The sequence below is a fragment of the Carettochelys insculpta genome, chromosome 1 (genome assembly GCF_033958435.1).
Source record: "Carettochelys insculpta isolate YL-2023 chromosome 1, ASM3395843v1, whole genome shotgun sequence".
In the NCBI taxonomy this organism is placed as follows: domain Eukaryota; kingdom Metazoa; phylum Chordata; order Testudines; family Carettochelyidae; genus Carettochelys; species Carettochelys insculpta.
In genome coordinates, this window is record NC_134137.1 from 15,920,509 (window position 1) to 15,937,432 (window position 16,924).

At 52.9% G+C, this 16,924-nt stretch overlaps 1 protein-coding gene across 1 annotated transcript in view; it reads right to left on the minus strand.

Annotated features, from left to right (window-relative positions):
- The window catches only part of ARHGEF17 (Rho guanine nucleotide exchange factor 17), a 222,470-nt gene that overhangs the window by 49,215 nt on the left and 156,331 nt on the right, over positions 1-16,924 (minus strand). Inside the window, exons 3-5 of the mRNA XM_074979935.1 lie at positions 9,243-9,425; positions 3,962-4,078; positions 2,818-2,910 (exon numbers count right to left, since the gene is read on the minus strand). Coding sequence (XP_074836036.1) covers positions 2,818-2,910; positions 3,962-4,078; positions 9,243-9,425 — 393 coding nt within the window. The remainder of the gene's footprint in view (positions 1-2,817; positions 2,911-3,961; positions 4,079-9,242; positions 9,426-16,924) is intronic.

Consider the following 16,924-nt stretch of genomic DNA (forward strand, 5'->3'; position numbering starts at 1 on the left):
TTATTATACGTTGTGAAATCCAGACATCCCAGATCAAACAGTGACAGCTTCCACAGCACATCTGTTAGCCTTTGTGTGCAGGTTTGGCCTCCAGATGGTTGAAATGCAAAAATAACAAAAGTTTAGCTGTCCTGTGGCACCTTATAGATTAACAGGTATTTTGGGGCATAAGCGTCGTGGGCAAAGACCCATGCATCTGACGCAGAGGGTCTCTGCCCTTCAAAGCTTATGCTCCAATATATCTGTTAGTCTATAAGGTGCCACAGGACTTGTTTTTGAAGATACAGACTAGCTCGGCTACCTCTCAAAAGCTTTGCTGAAACTGTCTCAAGCTGTGCCTTGAACCCTGAGCTGCTGCCTTTATCCAGGGCTTTCTAGAGAAGGCTGGACAAAATGTGACTCATTTCCAACCACTAGGGGAGAGACTGGACTGGCAGAGATGCTGGTAAAACCCCTGAATGAGCTGAATGGAATCGGGGTGGTGGCAGGATGGTCTGAAAGAACTTGAGCTCTCAGGTGGCTGATGAGCTCTGGGCCCCTTTGAAACACCACAGCAGTGCTCAGGGCTTTTTGTCCATTGGAACGCACTGGAACAGCATTCCAGCAACTTTTTTTCCTGGCCTGCGTAGCCTTTTTATTCAGCCCATGGAGTCAGCAGTGGTGCCATTTGGGAAGCTGGCTGGGTGGTTCTGAGCTGCACGCGGCTCTTTAAGGAGCCACTTGCAGCTCCCGCCACTCCTGCCAGTCACTCCTCCGGCTCCCTGGCACTGAAAGACTAGAACTCGATTGAACTGGTTTAACGGCCGGCAGGAGGGACCTGGCTGTTAAACCAATTAAATTGAGTCCTATTGTTTCAGCGCAGCAGGGCACTTGGAGCTGACCCTGCCATGCTGTATGTGGGGGGAGTATGAAGGCTGGGGAGAGCCATGCAGCCATGGTGAAGAAGAGATGGCAGCTCAGCAAAGGAGCAGCAGGGGGTGGCAGCATGTGGAGCTCCTGGATAAGGTAAGTTAATCCTTGGTTGCGGGGGCAGTTTTGGGCTGCAGGAGGTTTAACCCTTGGGGCGGTTTGGGGCTGCGAGTGGTTAAGCCTGCGGGAGCAGGGGGTGGCTTGGGGCTGCAGGGGGTTTAAGCCTGGGGCTGGGGGTGGTTTGCGGCTGCGAGTGGTTAAGCCTGGGGTGCGGGGGGGCGGTTTTGGGCTGTGAGGGACTGAGTTCTGGTACCCTTTTTTCTAGAAAAAAAGCACTGGCAGTGCTGCCCTGGCTGCACACGGCTGTGAGGGAGTGTGCTGGGGCCCTCAGAGCCACAATCTGGGCAGCGTGGAGGACTGCCCTTGGCCCCGCCCCTTCTGCTTTTGGCCCCGTCCCTTCTGATCTTTTCCCCGCCCCCTTTCTGGGGCTTGGAGCCAGGCCCCCTTCCCACCTTGCCCTGGGGCCCATGGCAGCTGTTGGCACTGCTGTGAACACTGACAGCCAGCTCTGAGGATGCTTCCGGTTGCCACGCTTTTCTGAGTTCCACCAGGATGTCTCTCCTTCACAGCTAGTGAGGGAGACTCCATGACAGTGGCTTGAATGCAGCTCTGGCATCAGGCCTGCAAGCATCCATCTCTCTCTGCTCTCCTTCCCCATTCCCAAAGGGGAAACCACAGAGGGGACGAGGCAGTTGTTTGGGTTGGAAGAGATCTCTGAGGCCATGGCTACACTGTAGCCTAAACTCAAAATAACTTAGGCGATTTGCACAATGCAAACCTTACCTTCAAGCTCCCTTATTTTGAACGCGGGGCTGTCCAAATGGCACTGAAGTTTGGAATAAGGGGCAATATCGAGGTTTCTGCTCCCAGTCTCACAACGAGGGGCAGTGGAAACGGAATACCGTGCTCAGCATAGCGCTGAGCATGGCGTTTAGCCCTGGAGTTGCTATTCTGGGATACATTTATATCCCAAAATAGCAACAATAGTCTAGCCACAGGCTAAGCGTGTTCTGCCCACCCATCAGTCCCCACCTCTGCACCCTGGGACAGTAAACGTTGCGGTCGTAAGCCATCCCTATTAGAAGGTGAACCTCCCCTGGACATCCAACATGAACGACATGAATCTCCCCCGGACAGGCACCCAAGTGCTCAGATTGCAGGGAATGCTGCCAGACACCCTCCTTAATAGCTGTGTAGACATAGCTCAATGCGTTCAAAGTCAGGTGAGACAAGCTCCCAGCCCAGCTGGAAAGGCATTAAACCCCCTCTACACAGGTGTCCGGGGCACTGCCCAGCCCTGCTCTGCTGACTCGGTTGAAGTGTACACAGGCCCAGGGAAGTGGAAGGTCACTTCTCAGGCGGGCAAAGCACTCATAGGTCCTACTGAACTCAACAGGCCATGGAGGCTGCAACATCTTCCAACCCAGCTTGTAAACACCTGAGTTGGACTCGAGCTCCACAGCCTGACTTCCCACCAGCGACTCACACCGCCCTCGGTGGGCCTGCACAAAGCCAACGTAGGCACAGTCCAGAAAGGCCTATTGGCTCACCCAGCCGCCCTCCCTCGCGCAGGATCGCTCCCGAGGAGTGGTCCCGGGGGCTCTGTCCAACCCCAATGTGACCAACTCTACAGACAAGAACTCCGCTGGAGCCCCCAAAGTTCATGGGTGGTTGATTTCACTCCTCTCCCCGACTGCTCTGCCCATCTGCCTGGCCACACAGATTGCTCCACCACCTTCCTCTCAGACCCTACAGGCCAGGGGGTGCCCGGCCAGCCTCGGTGGGCTGTCACCTTGCTCTGGAAACCCTCCTGTCCCCTCACAGTGTGCTGGACCTGCTCTGCCTCACCTTCACCAGCAGCTCGTAGCGCGGGATCCTCTGCACGGGCTTGATCATCAGGTCCGACAGCGCCTGCTTCTCTTTGTTCTCCCGCATGCTTTGCTGCAGAAGGGTGGAGAGGGGAGGGAGAGAGGTGGGTTCTGGTTATCCATGAGGCCCCGTGCCAGCGTGGTGGGTTACCCCAGAGCTCACAGGGACTGGCTGAGCCCAGCTGAGACCGTAGCAAGAGTCAGTGAGGCTTTCACACAGACATGGAGAATATCCGGTGTTAGTGGCCTCAGGTTTGGAAGGGATGTTAAACCTCGTCCTTCAGGGCTTCAGCGAGCTCAGCTAGCAGAGAACATGATGAAAGCTAATCTGGGGCAGAATAACCCATCTGCCCACTGCAGGCCCCGGAGCATCTGGGTCTGGCCACTGTCACTGGACTGGATGGAGTCTTGATCCAGGTCCTGTGCTCGTGAGGCTCAGGATGGGCTACATACAGATCAGGCACATAACCACAGCTAGGTGGAGACCAGACCTAGCATCTCGGGAATCCCAGGCCAAAACCTGACACTGGCCTCCACCACTGAAGACTCAGCTGAGGCGGCATGGCTAACGGGGGCGTGAAGAACTCCTCTCCCTCGCTCTGGGTCTGCCAGCCTCCCTGAGCCTGGACCAAAGAGCCGTAAGAGCTAACCTGCTACATGGCCCTGTCTGCAGAGAATAACTAGGATCTCAGTGAGAATGGTGAATGAGCCGTGTCCCTCCGATGGGGTCAGACTAGCGCCAGCAGCACAGGACTGGGTTGTTGGAGCAGCAGGAACTGGATGGGAATGATGAAAGTTCTTACTCAGATACAAGAGGCAAGATGATCATCAGCTGATGTAAAAGGGTGTATCTTCAATAAAATCAATGGGATGATACCAACTCACACCAGCTGAGAATCTGGAGTCACACCAATTCACACCAGCTGAGAATCTGGAGTGACACCGACTCACACCAGATGAGGCTCTAGAGTGACACTGACTCACACCAGATGAGGCTCTAGAGTGACACTGACTCACACCAGATGAGGAGGTGGCCCAAATATCTGCAAGGGAGGAAGGAAGAATCCTGGCCAGACAAATGCAGATTTGTTCCCTCCAGTGTCCCCCTCCCCCATGCGACCTACCTCCAGGAATTTCATAAAGGCTGGCCTGGCTTCTTTGGCTATTCGTACGGCATCCCTGGCATTGAGGAAGTTATCGATGTAAGCTGAATAAATGTTCACCAGGATGTCCTTGGAAAACTAGGGGAGCAAAAGAGAGAGAGATCATTGAAGGAAGATCTTCCAAGACAAGAGAGAGGCCTTCTGTGAGGACCTCACACAGAAAACTAGGGAACAATACTACACGCTCAGGGTCTGGAAAGGGCTGGAGAGGCAGACTTCCCACGCGCAACTCTCCTTGGCTGACTGGGCTCCGCTTCACCCAGACTTCCCATCGCTCAGGTCACCTTGCCATCAGCGTTTGCTTTAGTGCTACAGACAATGTTAATGTAAAGCTGAGGGGCGGTAAAGCTAAGTGTTCACTGTGTCTGAAGTGTGGGGGCCTGTCCTCGGAAGGCCTAGTTTGTTTCCTGCGAGGACAGGGCAGTTGACTCCTATCCTGCGTGACTTGGGTCAACCACTCAGGACCAAATGTAGCCGCCCACCAAAGAAACACAATGCAGTGAATTGGGCAGCAGCGTCTCTAAGCCTTTTTCCAACTCCTCCTTTACCCCAGCCCTGCAGCAGAAACAACAACGGATGATTCTCCCACCCTCCGCTCCCATTTGTCTATTTCATCCTTCCGTCTGAAGTCATCCTCATGCCACTGTTTGTACAGCATCTAGCACAAGTGGAACCTGATCCTTCCCTAGTGCTTTGAGGCATTGTGGTGATATAAATACTCTCAAAGCTCCACGCTTGTGCAAAAGATGCACACCGCCCTTGCTCACATTTTTGGACAAGTACAGCCACTTGTATGCCTAGAGGTCTGAACACACACAGCACTGCCCCGGAATACATACCTACATGCAAAACACAACCCTCCTGCCACACAAACATGAGAAAAATTGACACCTGCAAACACCCACTGATGCAGAGTCACTCCTCACCCTACCCAGAATTCCTGCCCAGCAGGAACAGCAAGAAGTCCTGTGGCACCTTATAGACTAACAGATATTTTGGAGCATAAGCTTTGATGGGCAAAGACCTGCTTCATCTGACAAAGCGCCTTTGCCCACGAAAGCTTATGCTCCAAAATATCAGTTCGTCTATAAGGTGCCACAGGATTTCTTGTTGTTCTCGAAGATACAGACTAACATGGCTACATCTCTGATACTTGCTCAGCAGGGTAACTCACAGGGCAAAGTGAAGGTCTCCCCAGGCTTCCCACCTCAGCTGTTCACAGCAGCGATTGGTCACATGCTGCAAAGAGGTGATGAAAAGTACCCCAAGCTTTCCCGCCTGGGTTGCCATCAGCAATCCCATTCTGGAGAGCTACAGGCAATCTTGCCAGCAACTGCACCACCTGTGCCCCTCAGTGTCCCACTAATTAAGGCATCAGTCACCCACGCCAGGTTTATTAGTGAGGTGACACCACTGTCAGGGCCCCAGCTAAGCCAGCCTGCTCCTCCACCTATGTGTCTCATTCCCCTTTCATTACTGAGCCGTGACTCCCCCAGCCCTGTCCTCAACCATCATCTCCAGCTAAACAGCAGAGAGCTGAGAAAGCCCTGTGGGCACGGTGCAGTTCATTAGGTGAGAAGGTGAGCATTACTCTGGCTCCCATGCTAATGGCCAGAGACGGAGCGTGAATTAGACCCAGCTTGATTGCATCATTAGACTCCACTGCTCCCTGCTTGTTTGCCAGAGAGGCATTTGCTCTGGGAATCCCACAGGGACTATACAGGCCCCAGTGCACCAGGTGTAGGCCAGGGAGATGGGGACATGGAGGCAGAGCTGGAAATGCTCAGGCCGCCATGGGGCTGTACATAACCCACACCAGGAGAGCGTCTGATTGTGCAAAGATCCCCTTGCCCTCCACCAGCCGAGCCCCTCACTCCTGCTCCGGGCTGGAATCTCTTTGGAAGGACAATGCCCCAGCATTCTAACCACAGCTGTTCAATTTTCAGCCCCCTTCCAGCAACAATGGTGCAGCCTTGTGTCCCAGAGGGTCTGAGGTGCTGCTAAGGTAGCTCTCTGCTGATACAGGCTTTGCCTTCTCCCTTCCAGCCTGAAGACTCTCTGAATTACTGGTGTTTGTTATCAGTACCATGGCAGCACTGGGAGGGATCAAGGTCTCACTGTGCCGGGAGCTGTACATCCACAGAACAAGAAGAGAGACAGACTCTACCCCAAAGAGCATGCAGTGTAGCCAAACAGGCCACTCACTCAGTGGTGTGTGCCAACAAGGTCTTTCCAACCCACCTCCCTATGGAAGGCAGCTCGGCTGCTCCCCCAGCACTACTTTGGGGTGGGACAGTAGCACCCTGTACCCAGATGATAGTGTCACTGGCAACAGGCCTATGCTGGCTTGCACACTCCTCTGCTGCTGGAGTAGATGCCCCGAAAAGAGGTCTCTGTGAGAGCGATTGGCATCATCAGCCTACATGTGGGGCTGCTTGGAAGCAGCAGCACAATATGCTGCACTCTGGAAGATCAGGTTTCAGGACCAGGGCTCAGTGCTGTCCACTGCAGGCTGCACAGAGTCCTGGATTGCAAGACCAGAAGGGAACTCTAAAATACTCTGGTCTGAGCACCTGCAAAGTAACACAGGACACAGAAACCTAGAAGCCACAAAAGGGCTGTGGCGGGGCACCTCTTGCTGATCTGTAGCAAGCCCTGCATGGTGACAGCGGTAAGGGCTGTCAGGGGGTTCTCAAACTTATTTGATCATGTCCTACTTCTTTGTGTCTGTAGTCATTTACCACCCAGAGAACAAATACTGCAACCCAGCTTGGAAGGCAGAGTGGAGAGCAGCAGCTGCCGACCAGTTGCACAGCTCTGAAGGGCCGTGTCTACACGTGCCCCAAACTTCGAAATGGCCATGCAAATGGCCATTTTGAAGTTTACTAATGAAGCGCTGAAATGCATATTCAGCGCTTCATTAGCATGCGGGCGGCAGCGGCGCTTCCAGACGGGGCTCCTTTTCGAAAGGACGCCACCTACTTCGAAGTCCCCTTATTCCCATGATCTCAGGACCAGGTCCGATGATCTCATGGGAATAAGGGGACTTCGAAGTAGGTGGCGTCCTTTCGAAAAGGAGCCCCGTCTGGACGCGCCGCGCGGCGGCAAGGCGCGTCAATTTCGAAGCGCCGCTGCCGCCCGCATGCTAATGAAGCGCTGAATATGCATTTCAGCGCTTCATTAGTAAACTTCGAAATGGCCATTTGCATGGCCATTTCGAAGTTTGGGACACGTGTAGACGTAGCCAAGGTGAGCACAGAACAACAGCTGCTGGGCGGCTGAAGGCAGCACGAAGGCAGCACGAAGAGCAGCCACTGCTGGCTGGTTGCCCAGCTCTGAAGGCAGAGCAGAGAGCAGCCGCTCCTGGCTGGTTGCCCAGCTCTGAAGGCAGAGCAGAGAGCAGCCGCTCCTGGCTGGTTGCCCAGCTCTGAAGGCAGTGCCACATGAGCAGCAGCGCAGAAGGGTGGCAGTGTGAAAAATGACATTTGTTAATATCACATTTCACAGCAGACTTGGTGCCCTATTACCACTCTTACGTCTGTGGTGCTGCTGCCACTTCAGGGATGGACAGAGCCCTGGAACTTCCAAATGAGGGACTAGGGGAAGAGGAGATAAAGGATAGCGCAAGCCTGGGCTTCCTTCTGATTAGGGATTGAAAGTTGGGGAAGGGGAGAGGAGAGCCCAAGCAACTAAAATCTGGCTCTGGGATGACAGGACTCTGGCTGGCCCCTTTACTCCTCCCCCAGCTCCGGGATGAGCACAGCCCTTCTGAACACACCCCAGCTGCTAGGGAGTGACTGCTGGATCTCTTAAAAAACATACATAGCTTGAGAACTGCTGCTGCAGAGAAAGCAACACATGATGTTCTGTCAGCAGGGTGTCTGCTGTCCCGAGGAGGGGAGGAACGCAGCCCTGCCCGGACTAGAGTTCATTGGCAAAAAATGTCCTGCTGTCAGTGATCCTAATGTAGCATGACCAGTGCTAGTAGGAGCGGTAGTCCTGTCTACATGAGGGCTTGCACCATATCCACCCCCAGAGGAGCCTGTTTAGGTTAGCCAGGATGGGAAACTCTTGCCACAAATACAAGTGTAGATTAGGGTGATCAGATACCAAGTGTGAAAAAGTGAGAGGGGGGTGAGAGGTAACAAACATAAAATGAAGCTCTGATTATCATTTCCGTTCGTATAAAATTGGGACATCTGGGGCTTCGAGGACACCCCTGGAGAAACCACCCAACTTTGTGCACATTGCATAAGTTATCTTTTATTTCTGTGGAGATTTAGCATTTCTGGAGCACATCACAAAGACTAAATAAACCTGGCCCCCACTCTGAGATGTGGATGTTACCTTCCCCAGCTCCCAGAGAAAAAAAAGCAGACCCCAGAAAGGGAAGTGTCCTTCTAAGGACCAGAGCTGGGATTTGAACCAGGGGTTCTGACTTCCCCACCACATGTCCTTTGCAGATGCCAGCAAAGAAGCAGGGACAAGAGAATGCAGAACAGCAACTTCCAACTCCTCAGAACTGTTCACGGGAGGGAAGCCTCTAAGACCTGCCTGCTCATGTCTAATGACAATTAGATTCTGTTCTGCCCAGCACAGCACCAAACCCACGGCCAGCTAAATTCTGATGGGGGCTCATTTAAGGGGTAAGGTTATAGGCAGAGACCAACCTGGCTGGCTTTTTTCACAGACTTTTTTTCAGGGCTCAGGGCCACTTCAATCTGGAGTCCCTGAGCCAGACCCTAATCTCACCTGTGTACGCCTGGAGCAGTGGCAAGGAAAGCCAGCAGGATCTGGCCTGTTACAAGAGAATGAAAAGATTTGGCCTCTTAATGTCATTTCTAAAGAGGAGCCGGATTGCGCCACCATTACTCATGATGGGGACCATTCACCCAGCCAAGCAGCTCCGAGGGACAGAGAGGGACAGCTCACCACCACGAACAAGAGCTGTGCAATCGGCACTCGGCACCCTGGCCTGGGCTTCTTGCTCTTATGGAGAGCTGTGCTGCTCCCTGTTACAGGTACGGCGGTGCGTTTATGTTATCCATACCCAGCTCATCGAGTAATGACTCACTTCCATATCTGGCAAGGGATTGACCTTCCTTGTGCCCTGTGGATTAAAGCCAAGCTAGGCAAGCTAACACGGCTGCATGTCTCCTGCTGACACCAATAAGTGCCTGGCCCGGCCTGGGCCACAGCCTCTGTAACATGCGGTGCATGGGAGGAGACTGGCTGCACTTACAGATTGTACCAGGACGTCTCCCACTTTCTGCTTCTCATGCCAGTTCTGCACACAGTTGTGGACCTGCTCCAGGAACTGCTCGTGGTGCTCCAGCAACTCAGGGATCTGGTCAAACATCTCATCCACCAAGGACGGGTCACAGAGGGTCGAGTTTTCCGGCTGCTTCAAAGGCTTCATGTAACCCTACAAAAAAATTAATATAAAAGACGTCAAAACATCCCATCGGTGGAGCCAGGGATAGGACGGACTCCAAGGACGTCCATGCTCCTCAAAGCTACTCTGTGGGGTTTACTAAACTAGCCGGGATTAAAAAACCCTCCTTGCTGCTCTGTACTTTAAACCCAGACCTGCCCGCCAAGAGTGAGTTGTAGTAAAGGAAAGCAACACCCATGCCTCTGTTTCCCCACATGTAACCAGGATAATAATTACCCATCCTTGCATAGTATCCCCTGACCCTTACCAGACAGCCTAGATGGTGGTTTATACCAGTGACGTATCTCTGCTGTTTGCTCACTGCTGTTTACAGGTGTTATCTATCCCGTCAGAGTCACATTCTCACAAAAATCTCCCTTTGCCATTCTCTGTTGTAACCTACTCAGAATTTCCAACCCAACCCAACCGGTGCCGGATGACAAGAGGCTCCCTGTAAATGAGCCCGAGAGACAAAGGGCAGAGGGGACGTGCTCAGTGTTTATGGGCTTCGTAGCCAGCTGTCCAAGTCCCGCTGCGCATATAATGAGTGAAAGGCTCTTGTGGATTGGCCTGCCCCCCCACCCCGTCTTTTCTCACCCCCCGTGGCCATCAGCCAAGCCATCCTCAGCCCCAGGGGCCAGGACGTACGGGGAATCAAATGCGGTGCCATGTCCAAAAGCCCAATTGCTCTGCGTCTGGGGTGGCTGCAGCAGGTGCCGCCTGGTTTATCTGCAGGTGCCGCAGTCCAGAATCTATGACCTGCTTTGATGGACCCACAGTGCTGCAAATGTAGGGCCCCATCGTGTGGTGCCTCTGGGGGCTGAGGACGCACCACTCCTGACAGGCTCTTGCCAATGACATTGATGGTAGGGGGATGCAGATGTTCAGGACCTCCTGCAGCCAATGGGAGAGGCAGGCTGGAGCTAGCAGCTCTCCGCATCTGGCTGCAGCATAAAGGCATTTACCCCACCCACACAGCTACAGAGGATGGCCGCACTGCATTGCAAGCCATGGGTGAGTGAAGTGGAGGAGACTCTTAGGTGACCTATGCTCCAGCTGGAGTACCAGGGTTTAAGTCAACATAAGTCAAGTCACAGCCATAATTCTCCATCCTGGAGCTGCAGGAAGGTGAGGGATTGGCTGCATTTTGCACCAGTCCCGGCAGGTTTAGAGAAGCTGTCAGGCTGCTGCAGGCTTTGCCAGCTGCTCCCAGGGCACCATCGGGGTGCTGGGCATAGCCAGAGAATAGCAGACTACAGCAACGCCTGCCAGAGGGGCTGCAGGAGGCTGGCCTAGAAGCTGGCCAGCCTGGTTCTGTCCTCTGTGTTGCAGCTGCAGTGTGAGCAGAGCAGAGAGGCAAGATTTTGGCCGGTGGGTTAAAATAATTGTTTAATAGAGCAGGTATCACAGTCATGGGGAAACCTTCATCACTGGCTACAAGCCCACGGACTGGGCTGTGGTGTATTTTGCCCTTACGAACGTGGAGTGTGTGGAGGTTGTGCTAAGGGGCCTGTTGAAAGCAGGATTCCTGGAGAGGATTCAGCCCCCGCCTCCCTGGTATTCTAATTTGGGTCTTTCCCACCTTGGTGGCCCTCGAAGGGGTGGTCCTCGCTGGCGTCAGAGGAGATTGCGCATCTGGCGACACAGCTGGGCCCTTATTGCTCACGCAAACTCCGCATTCTGCATCAGCCCCAGCGAAAGGGTTCAGGAATTACATGCCCCACAGAAACAAACTGCTGCAAAACTCACTGCCAGACATAGCGCGAACTGCGGTACAGTCGTGGGTAGGGGCACTGGGGTAGGACTCAAAAGATGTGGGCTTGCTACAGACTCGTTATATGATCTTGGGCAAATCTCTTCCCTGGAAACTCATAGAACAGGCCTTTCCCCACTGACTCCCTGCCATTTGCCTGGGCGTTGATCCCCAGGTTGGAACGATTCCGCCGCGGAGAGCATATTCTCCAGATAAGAGCAACTGAAAGCTGAGACCTTGCACCTGAAACCAGGAGCTTGCAAAAAGAGGCCTGGGGTGACCTTTGTTTGCTGCTTGGTGCTGAGCTGAGGCTACCATTCTATCCAGGGATGCTTGTTCCAGCGGTGGATTCCAACCACCCCAGTGGAAGGCCGGTGACCTTGGTGCTTCTGTTCACTCGAAGGCCAGCTGGCCTCTGGCGTGATGACATCTCCCTGCTGGTTACATGACTAGATGACAGGCAGTTCACATGGCTTAGAATATTGGCACTGCTCTCTGCTTCCTAGGGGGAAGGGAGCCATGCAAGGCTCATTTTAAAGATTAGGCTGCAGTAGAGCTTCTAATGCCACGCAGGTGACATGAGACGCTGTACGAGGGAGGCACTTCTGGGGGAAATTCCACCCTCTGCCCTGCCATAAAGCTGTTCTCAGTCCCTCTGGCACAAGCGTCAGGACGCACGGCCTTAGCCAGAGAATGCGGAATGGGTGGAGGTTGTGCGAAGGGGCCTGTTGAAAGCAGGACTCCTGGAGCGGATTCAGCCCCCGCCTCCCTGGTATTCTAATTTGGGTCCCACCTCGGCGCCCCTCGAAGGGGTGATCCTTGCTGGCATCAGAGGAGATTGAGCATCTGGCGACACAGCGGGGCCCTTATTGCTCACGCAAACTCTGCATTCTGCACCAGCCCCAGCGAAAGGGTTCAGGAATTACATGCCCCACAGAAACACACTGCTGCAAAACTCACTGCCGGACGTAGCATGAACTGCCGTACAGTCGTGGGTAGGGGCACTGGGGTAGAACTCAAAAGATGTGGGCCTGCTACAGACTCGTTCACTCGTACAGTGTGTTCACTTTTCATCTGAACTTAGGCCCTTGCCCCAAAATATCTCCCACTGACTTCAAAACCAGACTGCCTCCAGCAAACATCGTCATCCACCTCTCATTTGCCACAATCACTGGGCCCAGAGTCGGGGATGGAGCGGGCGTAGCAGTCAGAGAAAGAGGCTGGCAGCCAGAACTACTGAGTTACATTCACAGCTGTAACACTGATTTGCTATTTGACCTTGGACACACCACTTAACCCACTATCCTTCTATTTATACAAAGGCGATAACAACCCTTATCCCTTCTTACAAAGGTCCAGGAAGGCTCAGTTAATGAATGTTTGAGAGGTTCTCTGAGATCCATGGGTAAAAACATCTACGTCTCACCTAGGAAAGGGCCAGGCATTGCTCACACAGTGCGCACTATCGGCTGCCTCCACAGGGTGTGTTGGCTCCCCTGTGAGCTGCAATGGGAGCAGATGGGGTTCCCTCCAGCAGGCTTGCTCTTACCACCTAAAGCCGAGAGCTGCCAGAGAGCAACTGCTCTTTGAAGGGAGCTTTCCCGCAGGTACTTCCCATGCTCAGTGTGCCCAGGGAGCTGACTGGTGAAGGGGGAGCTCTGAAACCCCCAGAAGGGGCAGAAGGGGTGGGGCTAGTGGTACTGGTGGCCTAGAGTCCCAGGCCCTTTTAAATTGCTGGGCCCCAGGGCAACTGCTCCATTTTCTCACCCCTCCCCGGTCAGGAGCACTTGGCATGGACTCCTCCTCATCAGACCCAGCAACGACCATCCCCAGTGCTTGAGATGCAGCGAGATGACGCTGGTAGGCTGAGGGAACCAATCAGAAACCATCATGAAGGTCACATGTTTGATGGAAGAGGCGCATCATCATTTGTTTCACAGTCGGGGGCACTGCCAGCTGGTGGTACAGGATCACACGGCAGCAGCATCTTGCCCGTAGCTTGCAGTCTGGTTCTTTGGTAGAAGGACCTCGCTGGCATGGTCTGTTGCTTTGCCATCCCCAGAGGAGACTGCATCCAGGCTCCCAAGGCAGGGCTCCCCACAGCAGAGTGAAAGGACACTGGAGCTCGGTCTGAAGCAGCCTGAAGCCGGTGACCTTCAGAGTATGTTGCAAGGGCCATCAACTCACCCTGGCATTTGAGCAGGAAGGGGAATGATGGGACAGGATATGGTGTGACCTTGGGCCTGGTAAGAGCTGGCTAACCTCATCTCTCTGGCTGGACCGGTAATCTGGGTTTAGATCAGATGTGCACAAAGCAGGGGGTGGGCTCCCTGGAAGGCTAGGAGGGGCTGAAATCATAGAATCTGCGAGCTGGAAGGGACTTCAGGAGGTCATCTAGTCCAGCCCCCTGCTTCAAGCAGGATCAACCCTAATTAAATCATCCCAGCCAGGACCGTGTCAAGCTGGGACTTAAAAACCTCTAGGGATGGAGAATCCACCACTTCTCTAGGCAATGCATTCCAGTGCTTCACCACCCTCCTGGGGAAGTAGTTCTTCCTAATATCCAAATTTTGCAAAGGGGGACGCAGCATGATTGGCTGCTGGGTCTCAGGCTCATCCATCTCATTACAAATGTTGAAATCTGTTACTGTTCTATGTGTGTGTGCTCACATTTATACACCGATTAAGGAAGTTTTCACCTTCTACAGACTTACTTTCTTGCAAGAGCCAAAAGGGTTTTTTGTTTTTTATATGAACATAACTGAAATTTCACGCACTTTGGACTGCATTAGACAGGTGGGGAGGAGAGAGGGGGCTGCTAATTGCAGGGACGAAAAGTGGGGCCTGATGTAAAAAGTTTGCTCCCCTCGGTTTAGACATTGGTGAGACCGAGAAGTTCCAATTCTGGCTCAGCACTGCAATGTGCTAGGGGCTGTACACACCGATCCCTCCCCTGAACTGACGAGTGACCCTCTGCAAATACAGTGAACAGCTGGGGGCTGGTCGGGGCGGGAGGTAAGGCCACAATGAGACTGTGTGTGCTACAGGTGGGCTTTTAGTGCATTTTTTTCACATTACGTTGAAGGTGCTGAGAGTGTGGGCCAGGCACGTTCTCCTCATGGCAAAGGAAGGACTCCTGGCTCCGTTGCGATCCACAGCAAACCACCCGGACTTCACAGGGGCCAGGATTTCCCCTGTACCTCTCCACTGGTGAGTGCACCCCAGGTTTCAAGTGCCTGAATCCACCCTGGTCAGCACAGCAGCGAAAGAGAAATATATACTCTGACTAAATTTATCCACCTGGCCCCAGTCGCGTGGCTCTGAGCAACACGGCCCCTGCAGAAAGCTCCTTGTTGCAGCCTGAGGAGCCAGAGCAGCTGCAGCCTATTAATCATACCCACAAAGCCGGTTCCGCTCCGAGCCCCGGCCCTCCCCTCTTCCGCAGAGTGACACAGCGCAGGAATGCTCCCGTGGGGGCATCCTCGGGTAAGCACCATTGTGTTAACGCTCTCTCCCGACAGCGTTATGTTCTGCATCACACTGATCTCTGCTAAGCACAGAACCACAGAACCCTAGAACTGGAAGGGACCTCAAGGGACTATCAAGTCCAGTGCTCTGCCCTCACGGCAGGCCCGAGCACCAACTATATCAGCCCTGTTAGATATTTATCCACCCTGTTCTTAAACATTTCCAGTGACGGAGATTTTGCAACCAACCTCGGCAATCACAGCATCATGGCTTTTATTCCTGGCTCCTGTGTGTTCTGGCTCCACGGCCATTCTCTGAAAAGCAGAGACTTTCTGGCTTTACTTAGATCAAAGGGTTTTCTTATGCAGAAATTAATCAAAGCTGGAGCTGAACAAGCAGCAGCCAAGCCGCCCTGCAAGGAGCCGCCTTTCATGCTGCCAATCCCTCTATTCTGGGTGTTGCTGCACAGGAGCTGAATGTGCCTGCTTCTTTTTCCTCTGCGAGCTGGAGGATGTTTGCTCATCTCCCACTAAGGCACTAGGACCTTGAGGGAGAGAATCTACCCATCTGTTCACGGGGGGAGTAGGTACAGGGTGAGAGATGCAAAGCCCCTGAGCGTGGTGTTAACACATGCTCTTGTAGTGTCCCTTAGTGCACCTATATATATGCCCCAGTCCCACAGTATGAGGGCCTCATAGTCTTCAATGCCTTTAGCATCACCTCATCTCTCTGACACAGGACAGTGCTGTTATCTCCATTGAACAGATGGGGAACTCAGAAACTAAGGGATGTGCCCAAAATCATGCAGAATGCCTGTGGCAGAGCAGGTGAATGACCCTGGAACACCGAGTTGTGCCAGACAAGCACCCCAACCGGTGGGCCATGCTTCCCTGACTCTGTTAGCTCTGCTTCTGCATCTTCTCTTAAACTAGTTGGGGATCTCTGGGACAAGAATTCTATATTTGTACAGCACCTAGCACAATGGGTCCCTAATGTTCTCTGTGCTACTTTATTAGAGATAGATTAAAATAACGTTCCCTTCTCCAAAACACCCCCATCCTCTTGTGCCATGTTTATGCTTCATAAAGAAAAAAAAGAGCACACGTCCAATTTCTGTTCCCTCTGTGGGTCCCAGCAGCCAGCTGAGAGTCTCTCTCAGCTCGCTTCTAGACCAACACAATCTGGAAACTGAAACATCTAGTTCCTCTCCCTGCGGCTGGGAGAATGTCCCTGTACTGGAGACGTCTCGTCCATGGGCACCTTGATTAACGTTCAAAACAAAAAAGCAGTCAAGCAGCACTTTAAAGACTAAGTGCTCCTTGACCGCTTTTTTGTTCTGATAGAATACAGATTAACACGGCTACCTCTCTGTCACTTGGTTAACTTCGTCATCATTAACACTGCACTACAGCTTGGAGAGAATCCAGGCTCTTGCAGAAGTGGTTGAGCCTGGTAATCTCCATAGGTCCCCTCCTCTGTATCAGAAACATGGGGAACCACAGGCTGCATTAGACAATTCTCCCAGAATGCACCTTGGCTGTGTCTGTACCCTGACTGGCTGAGTGACTTCATAAAGCAGTTGCATTCCCCAGGGCTGTGGGTATAAGCCATGGTTTAGCAGCAGTTTATGAATATGAAGCTGGGTATCAGGCATGGCCCCTGCTACCAGGCCACCCCCAGATGCAGGCAGCTTTACAAAATTCTTTTTTACAAAGTTAATTCAAAGGTGCCTGAGGGCAGCTGGGCCTGGGAACACCCCTTTTGTTCCTAGTAGTTAACCAAGCTTAGTGTAACCAAGTTTCATGTAACGTCACCCTGGGTTATTTTGATAGACACCCTGCAAAGTTAAACCCCTGCCTGTCCAGGTAATTTGTCAGCATGTAGAACATGCTGGGACAGGTGCAGGATGAACCTCTCTAATCTGGAACTTTCTCATCCGGTAACATCCATAATCAGATATGGTTTTAGTTAGCTGGATGGCCGCTTATCAAGGGTGTGGCCAAGTTTCCTGTGGTCCCATAAAGTTTGTTTCCAGTCACGAGCCCTGGCTCTCAGTGTTCTGTGCTGTTATTTAGCTCTAATTTACCCCTAAATGTCTTCTAAGAGCCCAGTAAGGAGTGGAGGTGTTGGTGAGGCGCTATAAAATATTGACTTCTTGTGGTCCATCAAATTCTCTCTCTCAGCGCCAGTCAGGTCCAAGGGTGCCGAACGAGAGAGGTTCAGCCTGTGACATCAAACACTGCGCGTCCATTCACAGGGTGGGGCAGGA